Below are 16932 nucleotides of genomic sequence, written 5' to 3'. Positions count from 1 at the left end.
TGCCGTCGGGAAGCGGGGGACATCATATGACACACACCCGGGATGGGAGATCCCCTCTGTGGACGTCATATGACTATGGGCGGGATGGGAAGTGGTTAAGGTGTCCTCAAAAGATTTCATCTTCTGCTCCCTCTGTGAGGACGGGATGAGTTCTGAGACTTTCACCTTGTAACGGTGGTCAAGGAGGGTTGCGAACCAATAGTGATCTTCTCCTTGATGCCACATATTCTCGGGTCCTTTCGCAGACTTTGAATAAGGGGGCCCATGCACCGCAAGTTTGCGGAGGCATAAGAAGCAGACTCCTCGGGGTCACTGAGGATTACAGTATCTGGACTGGCCTTCTCCCAGCCACGTACTACTCCCAAGGATTCTAGGGATGGAAAACCATCTGTTAAGGGTTGATGTTTGTCTTGCTCTGCTTCAATGCCTCCAAAGCTGCCAGAATCCTTGTCTTCCTCCTCCCTCTCCCCTTGTGTGTTCTGTGGCGTAGGAAGAATGGTGCCTGCATAAAGCGGGCCTTGAGAGGAAAGAAAGACCTCCTCTTCCTCAAGTGCCCTGTCCATAATGCCATGCAGAGTCTGCTCAAGCATGAGCACAACAGGGATTGTGTCACTGATGCATGCATTGTCATGGCTCACTGTTCTTGTGGCCTCCTCAAATGGTGACAGTACAGTGCATGCATCTTTTATTAGCAGCCATTGGCATGGGAAAAAAAATGGCCACAGACCCTTCTGGCCTGCTTCAGCAGATCTTCCAACCCTGGGTACCTATTTAAAAAATGCTGCACCGCCAAATTGAGGACATGTGCCAGACATGGCACATGTGTCAACTTTCCCTGTCTAAGGGCGGACAGGTTGGTGCCATTATCGCAAATCACCATTCCTGGCTCCAGCTGGTGTGGCATGAACCACCTCTGGGCCTGCCGCTGCAGAGCTGCCAGAATCTTTGCTCCAGAGACACTGCATGGCACCTTTTAGCCTGACTCATTGAATAGCCCCTTAAACGCTTGGGGGGTACTTGTGGTTCATGGGTCAATTCAGCAGAGGAAGGCATGGAGGAGGAGAAGGAAAAATCTTGCATCATCACCACTAGCTGTATGGAGACATGGCCGCACAACAAGATCCAGCATTGAGCCCTGTCCTGCATCATTCCAAATTGCAAGCTGACCATGCTTGCTAGACCATGTGTCAGCAGTAACGTGGACCTTACGGCTGACTGCCTTGCCCAACGATGCCACAACATTGCCTTCCACGTGACAGAGAGCTGGAATAGCCTTATGTGAAAAGAAATAGCGACTGGGAACTTGCAATTGTGACACAGCACATTCTGCAAATTCACAGAAGGGGGCAGAATCTAGCAGATGGAAAGGCAGGAGTTGTAAAGCCAGCAGCTCTGACAAGCTTGAATTTAGATGCTGAGCATGTGGATGGCAGTGACTGTATTTTTTTTTTTTCACTGCAGCAGATGGGGCATGGAAATTTGCCTGCTGTAGTCTACAGCTGGTGGTGTGCTACTGGCAGATGTGCTGCAAGGACCTGGGACACCCTACGCTATACCATCATCCCTGTCAGTGGAGGCTGCTGAGAGGTCATGAGGTATAGTGGGTATAGACCGGAAAGGTGAGGAGTGAGGGGGAGCAGAATTGAGTCCCTTTTGTGTGGCTTTCAGGTGCTCTTGCCAACGGGTTGAGTGGTGGGAGGTTAAATGCCTTGTCAAGCATGTGGTACCCAAATGGCTGGTGTTTTTGCCACGTTTGATGTGCTTGAGACAAAGTTTGTAAATTGCAACAGTGTAATTGGCTGCACATGTGCTAAAAAAGCCCAAAACAGCTGAGCTGTGGGAAGTGGGCTAGAAGATAACAGCTCCACAATCTGTTGGAATAAGGTGGCTGTTCTCTACTCTTCCATGATGGCTGCCTCTTTGGGGTTGTGCCTCACCCTCGCTTTTCACCTCTGCTCTATCCAGCACCCAAGTCGCATCAGTGACCTCATCATCATCATAATCCCCTCCATCCTCATTATCACTGGAGAAAACTTGACAATACGCTGTGGCTGGGGGAACACGACTGCCAATTTGTTTACCAGTGTTCTCCCCTCTCTGTAGGTTCATGTTCCTACCTTCCTCAACCTCAGAACCAAGATCTAAATCAAGTAATGGCTGTGCATCGTCAAGATGCAAGTGGCTGACGCTGTGTTCAAATAACTCAGCTGACTCCTCCATGCCTAATGCTGGGGCTATGGCAGTAGTAGCTGTGGACAAGTAGGCAGAATATGTGCTTATTAACAAAATGCAATAAAGTTGTGGAAATGTGTACATGGATGCACTTTAATCAATCGAAAGTGGTGTTTGGTGCACTTTAACTTGAGTACTCACTACACAGACACACTCCACTGACACACTACAATATACTGCAGTAAAACTTCACTGACGCACTACAATATATTGCGTTAAACGTGCAGTAACACACTGATATATACTGCGTTAAACATGCAGTAACACACTGATATATACTACGTTACACGTGTAGTAATGCACGCATATATACCGCAGGAAACCCGCCCTGACAAATTAAACTGATACTAAAGTAAAAATGAATGGTCACACTACACTCACACTGAACTATCACTATATTCACACTAAAGTAAAAATGAATGGTCACACTGCATTTACACTGAACTGTCACTAGATTCACGCTAAACTGATATTCTACACTAAATCTGAATAGCACACTATAGCATACTAACTTGCTAGCCCTGTTTTACCTCTCTCCACATCAATATCACATTGCAAATGGCCACTATGGGAAGAATATTTTTATAGTGTGGGGTGAAACGAAGAGCAATGGGCCATGATTGGATAGAGTGATCATTACTTTGTCCAATCATGGCTCTGACAGGGCTCTGTGCCCTGATTGCTTCAGCCAATCAGGGCTTCCAATGCACTGGGTTATGGTGTGTAGTAGGGATGAGCCGAACACCCCCAGGTTCAGTTCGCAGCAGAACATGCAAACAGACGAAGAATTTGTGCGAACACCGTTAAAGTCTATGGGACACGAACGTGAAAAATCAAAAGTGCTCATTTTAAAGGCTTATATGCAAGTAATTGCCATAAAAATTGTATGGGGACCTTGGGACTACCCCAGGGAACATGTATCAATGCAAAAAAAAGTTTTAAAAATGGCCGTTTTTTCAGGAGCAGTGATTTTAATAATGCTTAAAGTGAACCAATAAAAATTAAATATTCCTTTAAATATCATGCCTGGGGGGTCCCCTTAGTCTGCCTGTAAAGTAGCACATCTTTCCCATGTTCATGACAGTCCTACAGCAAAATGACATTTCTAAAGGAAAAAACGTCATTTAAAATTGCTTGCGGCTTTAATGTATTGCCGGATCCCCACAATATACATAAAAATCATTGAAAAAACAGCGTTGGTTCCCCCCTCCCCAGTCCATTACCAGGCTCTTCAGGTCTGGTGTGGATATTAAGGGGAACCCCACGCCAAAATAAAAAAAATGGCGTGGGGGTCCCCCAGACACTATATACTCTGAACTGCAGAATATATACTGTACGGACTGCACTATATACTCTGCAGAAAAATTGGGCCTTAGGTGTTGCCAGAACACTGTAACCCCTCACAGTTACTCTTGTTGGGCGCAGGAACGGGCCCTGCTGTTAAATATTATTTCAAAAATTGCAATTACATGCCCCTGTTAAACAGGGGCAGAAAAATTTGGCCTTGATGGTGGTGGTGGTGCCACAACACTAACTCCTCACAGTTACTCTTGTTGGGGCGCAGGAACGGGCCCTGCTGTTAAAGATTTCAAAAAATGTAATTACATGCCCCTGTTAAACAGGGGCAGAAAAATTGGGCCTTGGGTGGTGGTGGTGCCCTAAACCAAAAATATTGTGGGAAGCTAACATCATCATGATTGAGGAGGAATAGGATAGGCAGCATAGGCATTCTTCAAGGGATCCCAGATCCATAGCAAATTCAATCAGTTACATCAGCATCAGGTGCTTGATAGCTGCTGATCCAAGACTGATTCATTTTTATAAATGTGAGCCTATCAAGGGAGTCTATGGACAGGTGCACTCTTTAACCTGTTACAAACCCTTCAGCAGCACTGAATGTGCGTTCAGAAAGCATGCTGGATGCAGGACAGGCCAGTAGCTCGATTTCATATTGAGCAAGTTCTGGCCAGTGGTCTATCCTCAAGACCCAGTAACCCAGTGGATGCTCTGTTGGAAAGGTCTCCAAGTCTGCTCTTGCCCCTAGATATTTCTGCACCATTTAATGCAGACCCTGGCGATGATTGCTTGAACTTATCAGACCTTGGCGCTGAGAACTGAAAAATAGTTTAAAGGCATCGGTCAGCCGGCCACCTTCTCCACCACTCTTCCTCCGACTGAACGAAGCCTCAGAAACACGCTGTCCAGCACCATGAAATGGTAACCTCCCAGGGTCTGGAAATGCATTACACAAACTTTTCTTCGAGTCCACCTGAAAATGTTTCATCCTCTACTCCCTCTGTGAAGTCAGGATGAGTTCTGCAACTTTACCCTTGTAACGTGGATCAAGAAGGGTTGCCAGCCAGTAATGATCTCTCTCCTTGATACCATGAATCCTAGGTTCCTTTCGCAGGCTTTGCAGAATCAGGGAGACCATGCAGCGTAAGTTTGCAGAGGCATTCGATTCTGAGTCCTCTGGGTCACCAAGGATCACATTATCCCAAAGTCCTCCCAGCAGCCACGTACAACTCCTTGGATTTCTGGAGACAGAAAACCATCCCTTGAAGACTGCTGCATGTTATCCTCTACATCCATGCTGACACAATCCTCCTCCTCTTCTTCCTGTGTGTTTGGCAGCCCCGCAGGAATGCTATCTGGATAAAGGGGGCCTTGAGAGGAAAGGAAGTCCTCCTCTTCTTCCCGCTGTTCTGCCTCAAGTGCCCTGTCCATGATTCCACGAAGCGTGTGCTCCAGCAGGAAGACTAGAGGGACAGTGTCACTGATGCATGCATTGTCGCTGCTCACCATCCTTGTGGCCTCCTCAAATGGTGACAGGACAGTGCATGCATCCTTGATCAGTAGCCACTGGCGTGACGAAAAGAAGCCAAGCTCCCCAGACCCTGTCCTGGTGCCACACTCACACAGGTACTCATTGATGGCCCTCTGCTGTGTGTGCAGCCGCTGCAGCATTGCCAACGTTGAGTTCCACCTGGTGGGCATGTCACAAACGAGGCGGTTGGTGGGCAGGTTGCATTCCCTGTGAATGTCAGCCAGCAGAGCACTGGCATTGTATGACTGGCAGAAATGACCACAGACTTTTCTGGCCTGCCTCAAGAGATCTTGTAATGTGTAATCCTGGGTACTTGGTCAAGAAACTCCACCAAATTCAGGACGTGTCCAAACATGGAACATGGGTCAAGTGTCCCTGTCGGAGGGTGATGAGAAGGTTATTGTCACATACAACCATTCCTGGCTGAAGCTGGCGTTGGGTCAACCACCTCTGAGCCTGCCCCTGCAGAGCTGACAGAATCTCTGCCCCAGTTTGGCTCCTGTCCCCTAGGCAGACCAACTCAAGCACCGCATGGCATCTTTTAGGCTGACTGCTTGCATAGCCCCTTGAGCGCTTAGAGAGCACTGCTGGTTCAGAGGACAGTTCTGCAGAAGAGGCCATAAAGGAAGAAGAGGAGGGAGGGGAACATACATGTGTTCTGGCAGAATCATTACCAGCTTTTGGAGGCATGATGGCGGAACAAGCTTCCAGCTGCCAGCAGAGTTATCCAGTGCGCCGTGAAGGAAAGGTAACGTCCCTGCCCATGCCTGCTGGACCTTGAGTCAGCTGTAATATGAACCTTACTGCTGACCGCCCTGTCCAATGAGGCCAAAACATTGCCTTCCCAATGCCAGTAGAAAGCCGGAATGGCTTTACGTGAAAAGAAATGCCTTTTTGGAACCTGCCACTGTGGTACAACACATTCCACAAATTCACGAAAGGGGGCAGAGTCTACCAGCTGAAAAGGCAGCAGTTGCAGTGCTAGCAATTTGGCCAGGCTAGCATTTAGACGCTGAGCATGTGGATGGCTGGGACCGAATTTCTTTTTATGGTTCAGCAACTGGGTTAAGGAAATTTGCGTGCTTATATCTATTGGTGGTGTACTGCTAGCAGATTGGCTGCAAGTACTTGTGACACCTATTGCTATACCTTCATTCCTCTCAATGCAGGTTTATGAAAGGACTGGAGGTATAGTAGGATTGGAGATCCCAGATGAGGAGCAAGGAGAAGTCCACCTTTTTCTATGATGTCGGTCTTTCAAGTGCTGTTGTCAATGGACTGCATGGCAGGTCGTCATATGTCTGGTCAAGCATGTGGTGCTGTTCTGGCCATGCTTGATCCGCTTCGGACATAGGTTGCAAACAGCAACAGTGTGATCTGCTGCACGTGTCAAAAAAGGCCTACACCAAGGAACTTTTAAAAGTCAGAGGGGAGTCAGCAGCGCCCTGCATCTGTGGAGCTCTGCGGTGTGATGCAATAGGGTAGCTGCCCTTGAGCTGCCCCCTGTAGGACATCCTGCCTCCTTGGAATTGTGCCTCCTTACTTTCCTCCTCTCTTCTCTCAGGCACCCAAGTACAGTCAGTGAACTCACCACCCCCCCCTCCTCGTCACTGGAGCAAACTTGGCAGTATGCTGCAGCTTGGGGAACATGACTGCCAGTTTCTTGTCCTTCTGTGGCACCCCCTCTCTCTAGGCTCACGTTTCTCCCTTCCTCAACCTAGGAACCAACATCGGAGCCTTCAAATCGCTGTTCATCCTCCAGCAGCATGTAACCGACACTGGGATCAAATAATTTTGGGGACTCCTCCATGCATGATGGTGGGATTACGGAAGGAGTGACTGTGGACAAGGAGCTGGTGGAATAGGCCGCTTTGGCAGCTACGTTGGAAGGCAAACTACGGTATTCTGAGCCTAGGTGACAGAGGATGAGGATGGCTTCGTTATCCACCAACTCTTCTGCATGTTGTGGCTCAATAACACAGCCAGCAGCAGAAAAAAAGGACAAGCGTGTCCCACGGCCACCTGCAGAGAATGCACCATGTCCACGACCATCACTGTTGACTGTAGACACAGAGGCTGCTTGCCCTTTTTTTCCCATGGCCTGTGAACATCTGCCTCTCCTTGGTGGCCTTCCGGACATGGTGTTTTTTTTTTTGTAACACCGCACTACACTATTATATACTGTGTACACTGCTTGAAGTGTATTAGAAACAGTACACCACCGAATGCACTGTACAGTATATATAGGCTACACTGAATGCAGAGTATATATATATATATATATATATATATATATATATATATATATATATATATATATATATATATATTGATACACTGCCTGGACTGAATGAATATAGAGTATACACTGAATATATAGTCTATGCTAAATGCAGAATATATATATATATATATATATATATATATATATATATATATATATATATATATATATATATATGGTATATACATATATATATTAGACTGACTGTATATCTACTGTATATCAAATATGCTGCCACTAACTAAAGAACCCGCCTGCTTAATCTAACTCAAGCTATCTCTCCGTCCATGCCACCAACACTACACGCGGCCACTATGTAAGCAGCCTTATATAGTGCGGGGAATGGACTTATTCCCCCTGAGCCATGATTGGCCAAAGGCACCCTGCCTTTGGCCAATCATGGCTCTCACAGCAGAGCGTGCTGTGATTGGCCAAAGCATGCAGGTCAGGTGCATGCTTTGTCCAATCCTCATACAGCAATGGAGTGCGATCTCGCAGTGCATTATGGGGCGTCCTGCGGGACTCAAATTTCCCGCGAATGCCCCATAATGTTCACTGTTCGGTGTACGAGCGAACACCCGATTTTACGTTCGACTCGAACATCGAGCTCATCCCTAGAGTGTAGTGAGATAGGCTAATCTTGTAGGAAATAAGTGGTCAGGGAGGATATGCAAGCATTGCTTACAGGGGTCAGACTAGGAAAGGCCATTCCAGAGAGTTCTACAGAGCTGACAGGTTGTCTCGCTTGCCCACCCCTCCTATATTTTGGTCATTTACATCAGGTTACATGTTAACAGCAGCCGTTGGGGTCTTTGGCCCTACAAAAACAGCAGGGTGGTTTTGATGATATGGAGCTCTCCTGTGTTGGTGGTTGTTGCAGGTTTTGTTTCTAGGGGTTGATTTACTAAAGGCAAATAGACAGTTTACTTTGCAAGTGCAGTTTCCCCAGAGCTTAGTGAATGAGTTGAAACTCGACTGACTTCCATCACCAATCATTTGCAAGCAGAAATACTTTTTTTTATTTTCCTTGCATGTGATTGGGTATTCTTTGCAAAGGGACATTTCACCACATACACTATGCTCTTGGGTAATTTCTCTTGCAAATTGCAACTCCCCATGCTAAGTGAACAGCCTATTTGCCTTTAGAAATCCAAGAAATGTCTCTTCTGCAATAAACACTCTAACCTGCCTGTTCATAAACTGCTTTAGAATGTACATTGAGCTGCTCATACATGTTCCTTGAAGGATCTTGTTGAAGTTCCATTGCTGGAGGGAAGATGTGTTGTGGCTTTAGTCTCACTTTAACACAATGCACATCAATGCGAGGAATACAGCATGTTAAAGTGGAACCAATTTTTATCAGTACCTGCTCCCTGTTCTTCAGTTCTCACCTAGGCAAAGCTGATTCTGCCTGTGTCACCCCTTCCTCTCCCACAGTCTCCTGGGATAAATCACATGTCCCAGGAGGCTGCAGGACCAGTCACAGAGTGCCATGCGAGCTTACACATTTACAGTGTAGAGCCGTCTGTGGTTCCTCAGGAAGCCATAGCTGGCTCCTATGCGAGCTGGCTCTTATAGCGATCTACCGAATGACTTCTGTACAACCACCCTGTCGGATTTTTCCTCCTAGATCAGCGCTGAAAGGAATTCTCTCCGCTGTCAGAATACAATAACTTAGAAGGGAGGATTCCCCCATCCATATCAAGTATGTGTAGTTGGCGGAATCTAATACGTTTTTTTTTTTGTTCAACCTACTGGTTGAACAAAAAAAACACTGATTAATCTATGGGCTGCCTTAGTCTAAAATAATATTCTGCTCTTAAATTAAACCCAAGTTGCGCTATCCATTTATTCCATGCTAAGGGCCATCTATAATAGAAAGGACTAAATACAACTCTGTTTATGTTTGATCTTAACTGCTATACTTACTTGAATGGCTTAATTGCTCTGTGATATCCACTTTATGTTCTTCATGAGAATAAATTCCATCTCCATTGGCTGTCTATAAAACAGGATAGAAAATAATATTGATATCAGTATTATTATCAATAGATAACAGGATTACTGTCCTGACTTTTATTGTAAAATGTAAAAAAAGTGGAGTAACATTTTATATGCTCAGCCTAATGGAAACACAATGTTCAATTTTTAGTTAATGCTGAAAAGATCGTGTCATGGTTTCCCGTGTTGCTCAGTGACAGTGGTCAGCATTTAACAAGGAGATCTGACTTTTCTTGTTGGATCTATTTAGTTGAATGCCAGAATGCCAGACAAGCAGCTGACCTGATATTATGGAGACTATGCTCAAGTCTGCAGACCAGAACAGAAAACATGGAAGTTGTAAGGGATCCATCAATAAATATACAGTATTTTGCTTTCTGTAACTGGCTGCCTGAAGACACATGGGATGGAAGATGGACAGGGTTTAGCTAATTTTATAAAGTGATATATACGGTATTTGTCCTGTCTAGTCATTACACAAGCACATTGTAATATAGCAATCAAACAGAGGGTTTGATGCACTGTAGACAAATAGGCTGTTCACTTTGCATTTGCTTTTGAAAGAGGGGGATGCTCACTCCTGTAATACTGAGGTTCGGTGTTCAATGTCTGCAGCACCCAGAAACTAGCCAGAATGGGAATGTGCACAAAGATGAGAATATTTCAGCTATCCTTCAGGGTGACAGAAATTGACCTACAGGTACAGTGCCTTGAAAAATTATTCATACCCCTTGAAATTTTCCACATTTTGTCATGTTACAACCAAAAAGGTAAATGTATTTTATTGGGATTTTATGTGATAGACCAACACAAAGTGGCACATAATTGTGAAGTGGAAGGAAAATGATAAATGGTTCTTAACATTTTTTTACAAATAAATATGTGAAAAGAGTGGTGTGCATTTGTATTCAGCCCCCCTGAGTCAATCCTTTGTAGTCTTTTTGGGGATGTATCTACCAGCTTTGCACATCTAGAGAGGGATATTTTTGCCCATTCTTCTTTGCAAAATAGCTCTGTCAGATTGGATGGATAGCGTCTGTGAACAGCAATTTTCAACTCTTGCCACAGATTCTCAATTGGATTTAAGTCTGGACTTTGACTGGGCCATTTTAACACACGAATATGCTTTGATCGAAACTATTCCATTGTAGCTCTGGCTGTATGTTTAGGGTCGTTGTCCTGCTGGAAGGCGAACCTCCGCTCCAGTCTCAAGTCTTTTGCAAACTTTTCTTCTAAGATTGCCCTGCATTTGGCTCCATCCATATTCCCATCAACTCTGACCAGCTTCCCTGTCCCTGCTGAAGAAAAGTATCCTCACAACATGATGCTGTCACCACCATGTTTCACAGTGGGGATGGTGTGTTCAGGGTGATGTGCAGGGTTAGTTTTCTGCCACACATACCGTTGTGCTTTTTGCCCAAAAATTTTCAATTTTGGTCTCGTCTGACCAGAGCACCTTCTTCCACATGTTTGCTGTGTCCCCCACATGACTTCTCCTAAACTGCTGGGATTTATTATGGCTTTCTTTCAACAATGGCTTTCTTTTTGCCACTCTTCTATAAAGGCCAGATTTGTGGAGTGCATGGCTAATAGTTGTCCTGTTGACAGATTCTCCCATCTGAGCTGTGGATCTCTGCAGCTCCACCAGAGTTACCATGGGCCTCTTGGCTGCTTCTCTGATCAATGCTATCCTTACTCGGCCTGTCAATTTAGGTGGACGGCCATGTCTTGGTAGGTTTGCAGTTGTGCCATACTCTTTCCATTTTCAGATGATGGATTGAAAAGTGCTCCGTGAGATGTTCAAAGCTTGAGATATATTTTTACACCCTAACCCTGCTTTAAACTTCTCCACAGCTTTATCCCTGACCTTTCTAGTGAGTTCCTTGGCTTTCATGATGCAGTTTGTTCACTAAGGTTCTCTAGGGCAGTGGTTCTCAACCTTTTTAGTGCCGTGACCCAAATTTCCCAAGTTGTGGGGACCCCTAACAGTAAAATTATTTTCGTAGCGTGGATTGTCAGCACCCAAGGCAAGACAATTAATTTGCGCCCCTAACCCACAGACATTTAGCGCTCCCCGAGTCCCTTCCACTCGTACAATATTAAAATCCCTTATGGTACATTTTAGGATGTACCACTCCTTCTCTTTGTTCTCCTTTCTTTCCCTTTTATCTCTCACTATCCTAATTTCTTGTTTTTTTTTTTTCCCCCATCCCTCTCTTTAGCCGTTTTTCTTGTTCTTTCTCTTATGCTTTCTCTCCCTATTTCTTTGTTCCTCCCCCTCTTTTCCTCTCCCTTCCATGTATTCTCTATTTTTATTCCTTCTCTTACTCCTTGGTGGGGGAATGGGATGACTGGCAGTGCTGGTGGGAGTTCTGATCAGCCAACTTAGGTTCTCTTGGTCAAGGTCATCTGCTGATCTGAGAACTGTAGTGGGGACTTTTAATGGCAACTATAATCACAGGTAGTGTTACTCACTGTGTCTCCGACTTTGTAATGTCTCGTAGCAGTGACACCTATGCCGAACTTAGGAGATAGGGTCTCCTCCAGCCCCTCCCACTTCACATTCCTCACCAGTCAGCTGACCTCTAGTCTCTGCCCCCCCAGCCATGCTGTGAACTGAATGGGCAGCTGCGAAGAGGCTGAGTGGGCGACCACAGGTTCCAGGAACAGCCCTGCTGGGCGACCGCAAAAAGAATGGGAGAGCGATGCAGGCTTCAGGAACAGCCCGGGATTCAGTGACCCCTGGCAAATCATCACTTGACCCCCGAGGGGGGTCCCGATCCCCAGGTTGAAAACCACTGCTCTAGGGCTTCACAGATCATCTGTATTTATACTGAGATTAAATTACACACCGGTAATAATTAATAATTAAGTGACTTCTGAAGGCAATTGCTTCCACTAGATTTCAGTTAGGTGTATCAAATAAAGGGGGCTGAATACAAATGCCCACCACACTTTTCACATATTTATTTGTAAAAAAAAATTGAAAACCATTTATTATTTTCCTTCTATTTTACAATTATGTACCACTTTGTGTTGGTCTATGACATAAAATCCGAATAAAATACACTTGTCTTTAGTTGTAACATGACAAAATGTGGAAAATGTCAAGGGGTATGAATACTTTTTCAAGGCACTGTGTGTCAACTACAGTATTCAATACAGGCAGTCCCCTACTTAGGAAGGGAAATTCTCTCCTGTAAGAGTTAATATGGGAAAAAGGTGTCTCCACTGATGCTTTATCACCAATCCTTGTTTCCCTACTAATCCAAAATTTTCAAAATCCAATTGTCATTGGGACAGAAAGTGAGGTGAAATCTTCTCAACAGGGGCACAGACAGCAAAACAAATGTTACAGGGGTGATAACCCTTCCATATGCTATCCAAAAACTTAAAACTAGATTTTTTGGCTGCAGCTACACTAAAAAAATGTACCTGTTCCAAATTACAAACAGATTCAACTTAAGAACAAACCTGCAGATCTTGTTTGTAACCCGGGGACCGCCTGTATTTTTAAACACACATCAGTTTGTTTTAACCTATGGGGACCCTTCTCTAAAAAAGGTGTGCCAAAGGTGAATGTAGCCTTTAACCCTTTCAATGCCATGGATGTAAGGCATACAGAGACACAAAACCTTTTCCAGCTTGCCAGGTCAGTATGCCTTACATCGGCTGTATTTCCCACTCTGCTATAACTACTACTATTGCTGCTCTCCTCTATCTCCTACTCTTTACCCGCTGCTGCAGGGTCCCCTGCTTTTTTGCTATCTCCCTCCCCCTCACTGAAACCGTCTGCCACTCCAATTCCCACTCCCTGTCTCCAATCCCCCTGGAGAGCTGCCAGCTTTTCCTCTTCTCACCCTCACTAGATGTCAGCTGCTGCCAGGGAACACGGGGGTCTATTTCAAGATGGAGAGCATGGGGGTGGGTAAATATGTAATATTTACAGTCCCCTTCCATTCCTGAATGAATACAGCAAGCAATTAGAACCACACACTCACTGTTTTCATTCGTGTTTCCCCAAAAATAAGACCTACCCTGATAAGATGTAAGACCTAGTGTGATTTTCGAAGAGGGCTGCAATATAAGCCCTACCCACGAAAATAAGACTTAGTTTAAGCTGGTTGTGGAATGCTAGAGTCCACTCTCCAGCAGTAGTATATGGTGTGGAGGGTGTGTGTTTCTGTGATACAGTTGTATCGGTACCTTCAGTGCGGCGCTAAGCTGATCCCCCGCTGATCTCCCTCTGCTCTTCTTTTCTGCCAGCTGAACTCAGGCCCCCTCCCTCTGCAGTGCTCTGGCGGGTCATGGGAGCGGCGCTATGGGAAGGCGTTTGTCACACATGGATTGCAGAAAGGTAGTTTTCATTGTGTGATACTGTAATACAGTGCATTCTGGAGTTTTGCAGCCACTTTTACTCGGTTTCACTGGCAACTGGGGATTCCTGACAGGCAGGGAGGGAGATGGGGAGAGAATAAGCCCTACTGGGTCTTTTGTTGCCAAAATGAATATAAGAACCGGGCTTATTTTCGGGGAAACATGGTAACTGAGGCATAGTAAGCTGTGTTTACTGTGCTTCAATTTGTGAATGAATAGGAAGCCTCAGAGCGCTTCCTGTTTATTTATTGATTCTCTTTCTGTGTCTCAAAAGTGAGACAAAAGTGAGAGTTATTAGGTGTCTGTTTAGACCCCTGATGTTTCACTAAAGCCCCTCCTTTAACAGATTTATGAAAACAAATAAATAACAAAATTGTAAAAAATAATTTTAACATTTAAAAAAATTAAATAAAATAAAAAATAATAATAAAAATGGCCATCGCACGGGTGTACTCCCATGTGACTAAGGCCCAAAGACTCATACATATGGGCATTCTTGCCCATACAGCATGATGTTGTTGGGCGAGTGGGTTGTACCGAGCATAAGTTTGGGCCCATCGCCCATTCGACCTTTTGGCAAACACCCGAATTTGCGGGGCGTTCGGCGGGAAAAATGTGAAAAAAACGGTGTGGGGTACCCCCAATCCATACCAAGCCCTTTGGGTCTGGTATGGATTTTATGGGGAATCTCATGCCAAAATAAATTTGGTCCCTCCCCCAAAATTTATTCGAAACCCTTATCCAAGCATGCAGCCTGGCAGGCCAGGAAAGAGGGGTGGGGGACGAGTGAGCGCCCCCCCCCTCCTGAACCATACCAGGCCACATGCCATCAACATGAGCGCCCCATCACCCCAAAGCACCATGTTGAAGGGGGGCAGCCCAGGGTTGTGGGAGTCTGCGAGCAGGGGGCTAATCAGAATCTGGAAGCCCCCTTCTAAAAGCCCCCAGGCTCCCAGCCCCCCGCATGTGAATGAGTATGGCAGGGATATGCAATTAGCAGACCTCCAGCTGTTGCAAAACTACAAATCCGATCATGCCTCTGCCTCTGGGTGTCATGCTCATGGCTGTTAGAGTCTTGCTATGCCTCATGGGACTTGTAGTTCCGCAACAGCTGAAGGTCCGCTAATTGCATATCCCTGGAGTATGGGGTACATTGTACCGCTACTCATTCACCAAAGAAAGTGTCAAAAAGAAATAAAAACACACACAATTTTTTGACAATTCTTTTATTAAAAATAAAAAAACAATGTCCCCCAGTGTAGATCCATCATCAATCTTAACGCCCACCGCACTGCCGGACCCGAGAAAAAAAAAAAAGCTTCACAAAGGCTAACCACCGAGTGCCTGCTTCGCTGTTTGACAGTTATTAAATAGGTAATGGGCAGGGCCACCTGGCGACTTTACCTGGTGGCACCCCCCAATGTGACGTCACCGACCCAGCATGCACCGGTCGGTGACGTCACATGGGGTGGTGCCACCAGGTGATGTCGCCAGGTGGCTTTGCCCCTTACCTATTTAAGAAATGTGAGATGGTGAGCAGGCAGATGGTGGTTAGCCTTCGTCGTGGGCAGAGCTTTATTTTTTTTGTGTTCGGTGGGGGTGGCAGGCGTCATAATTGATGATGGATTTACATCGGAGGACATTGTTTTTTATTTTTAATAAAAGAATTGTCAAAAACTGTGTGTGTGTGTTTTTATTTATTTTTTTACACTTTTTTTTTGGGAATGGGTAGGGGTATGCACCCCATACTCATTAACATGGGGGGACCAGGATCTTTGAGGGCCAGACTCCCACAACCACAGCCCAGGGTTGTTGGGAAGAGGCCCTTGTCCACATGTTGAGGGGAGGCGCTCACTTTTCCACCCCTTTTCCTGGCCTGCCAGGCTGCATGTTCAGATAAGGGCCTGGCATGGATTTGGGGGGGTGTCGTTTTATTTTTTTTAATTTTGGCATGGGGTTCCCCTTAAAATCCATACCACACACAAAGGGCCTGGTATGGATTTGGGGGGACCCCCATGCTGTTTTTTTTTGTCCTGCCGGTAGGGATGGGCGAACAGTTCGGCCCAAGCATGAGTTTGGGCCGAACTTTGGCTGTTCGGACGTTCTCCAAACAACCAAATTATCGAGTGGTTTGACTGTTTGTTCGGCCCGCCGAACGACCACAATGCACTGCGCCGCCGCACAGTGCATTAAAAAGCCCTGATTGGCTGAAGCAATTAAAGCTTCGCCAATTCAGGGCACAGAGCAATGTCAGAGCCATGATTGGACCCTGTCACGATGACTGTATCCAATCATGGCTCATTGCTCCTAATCCCGCCCCACACCATAAAAGTATTCTTTCCATAGGGGCCATTTGTAGTGTGATAGCGGCGTGGAGAGATAGAACAGGGCTCTGTTCAGTGCTATGGAGAGATAGAACAGGGCTCTGTTCAGTGCTATTAGACAGTTAGTGTGCTATTCTGATTCTTTTGTCAGTTTAGAATATCAGTTTAGTGTGAATCTAGGGATAGTTCAGTGTGAGTGTAGTGCGACCACCATTTATCTTTACATTAGTGTGAATGTAGGGATAGTTCAGTCAGTGTGAGTGTAGGGACCCTTTAACATAGTATATTTTATTGCATTACTGCAAGTTTAACGCCGTATATTTCAGTGCGTTACGTGCCATTTAATGCAGTACATTTCTGTGAGTTAGTGCACACTTAGTGCAGTATGTTTCAGTTGCATTGCTGCAAGCTTAACGCCATAAATTTCATTGCGTTACTGCAAGTTTAACGCCATACAGTTCTGTACGTTATTGTACGACTCAGTATATTGCAGTATATTATAGTGTATCTGTGTAGTGAATACTCAAATTAAAGTGCACCAAACACCACTTTCCACTGATTAAAGTGAATCCACGTACACATTTACACATCTTTATTACATTTTGTTAATAAGCTCCCTCCACTCCCCCATCATGTATGGGAGGACAGGAAGGAGAGGCAAACATTTCCTTGGCACTGTAAGGGAACCAGCAGCGTATGTGTCCACAGGCAAAGGTGGACGTGGTCAGTTATCAGGCAGGGCATCATTTCCTCTGTTTAGTGATGTTGCCAGTGCTATCCACAGCATGCAGAGAAGGTGGTGGACTGGCTTCCTAAACCTTCCTCATCCTCTGTCACCCAAGCAGAGTCAAGTGCGCAGTCCCCTGCAGCTGCAGAGTGGCAAAACC

At 45.6% G+C, this 16932-nt stretch overlaps 1 protein-coding gene and 1 long non-coding RNA gene across 3 annotated transcripts in view; one reads left to right on the top strand and one right to left on the bottom strand.

The window, feature by feature from the left end:
- The window catches only part of LOC141105856 (alpha-2-macroglobulin-like protein 1), a 223739-nt gene that overhangs the window by 123048 nt on the left and 83759 nt on the right, over positions 1 to 16932 (bottom strand). For both annotated transcript variants that reach the window (XM_073596000.1, XM_073596001.1), the window contains one exon: positions 9273 to 9345. In XM_073596000.1, coding sequence (XP_073452101.1) covers positions 9273 to 9345 — 73 coding nt within the window. The remainder of the gene's footprint in view (positions 1 to 9272; positions 9346 to 16932) is intronic.
- The window catches only part of LOC141105858 (uncharacterized), a 211796-nt gene that overhangs the window by 115924 nt on the left and 78940 nt on the right, over positions 1 to 16932 (top strand). The window lies entirely within an intron of this gene.

Source organism: Aquarana catesbeiana, linkage group LG08 (assembly GCF_042186555.1).
Source record: "Aquarana catesbeiana isolate 2022-GZ linkage group LG08, ASM4218655v1, whole genome shotgun sequence".
Lineage (NCBI taxonomy): Eukaryota > Metazoa > Chordata > Amphibia > Anura > Ranidae > Aquarana > Aquarana catesbeiana.
This window is presented reverse-complemented; position numbering and strand designations above follow the sequence as displayed.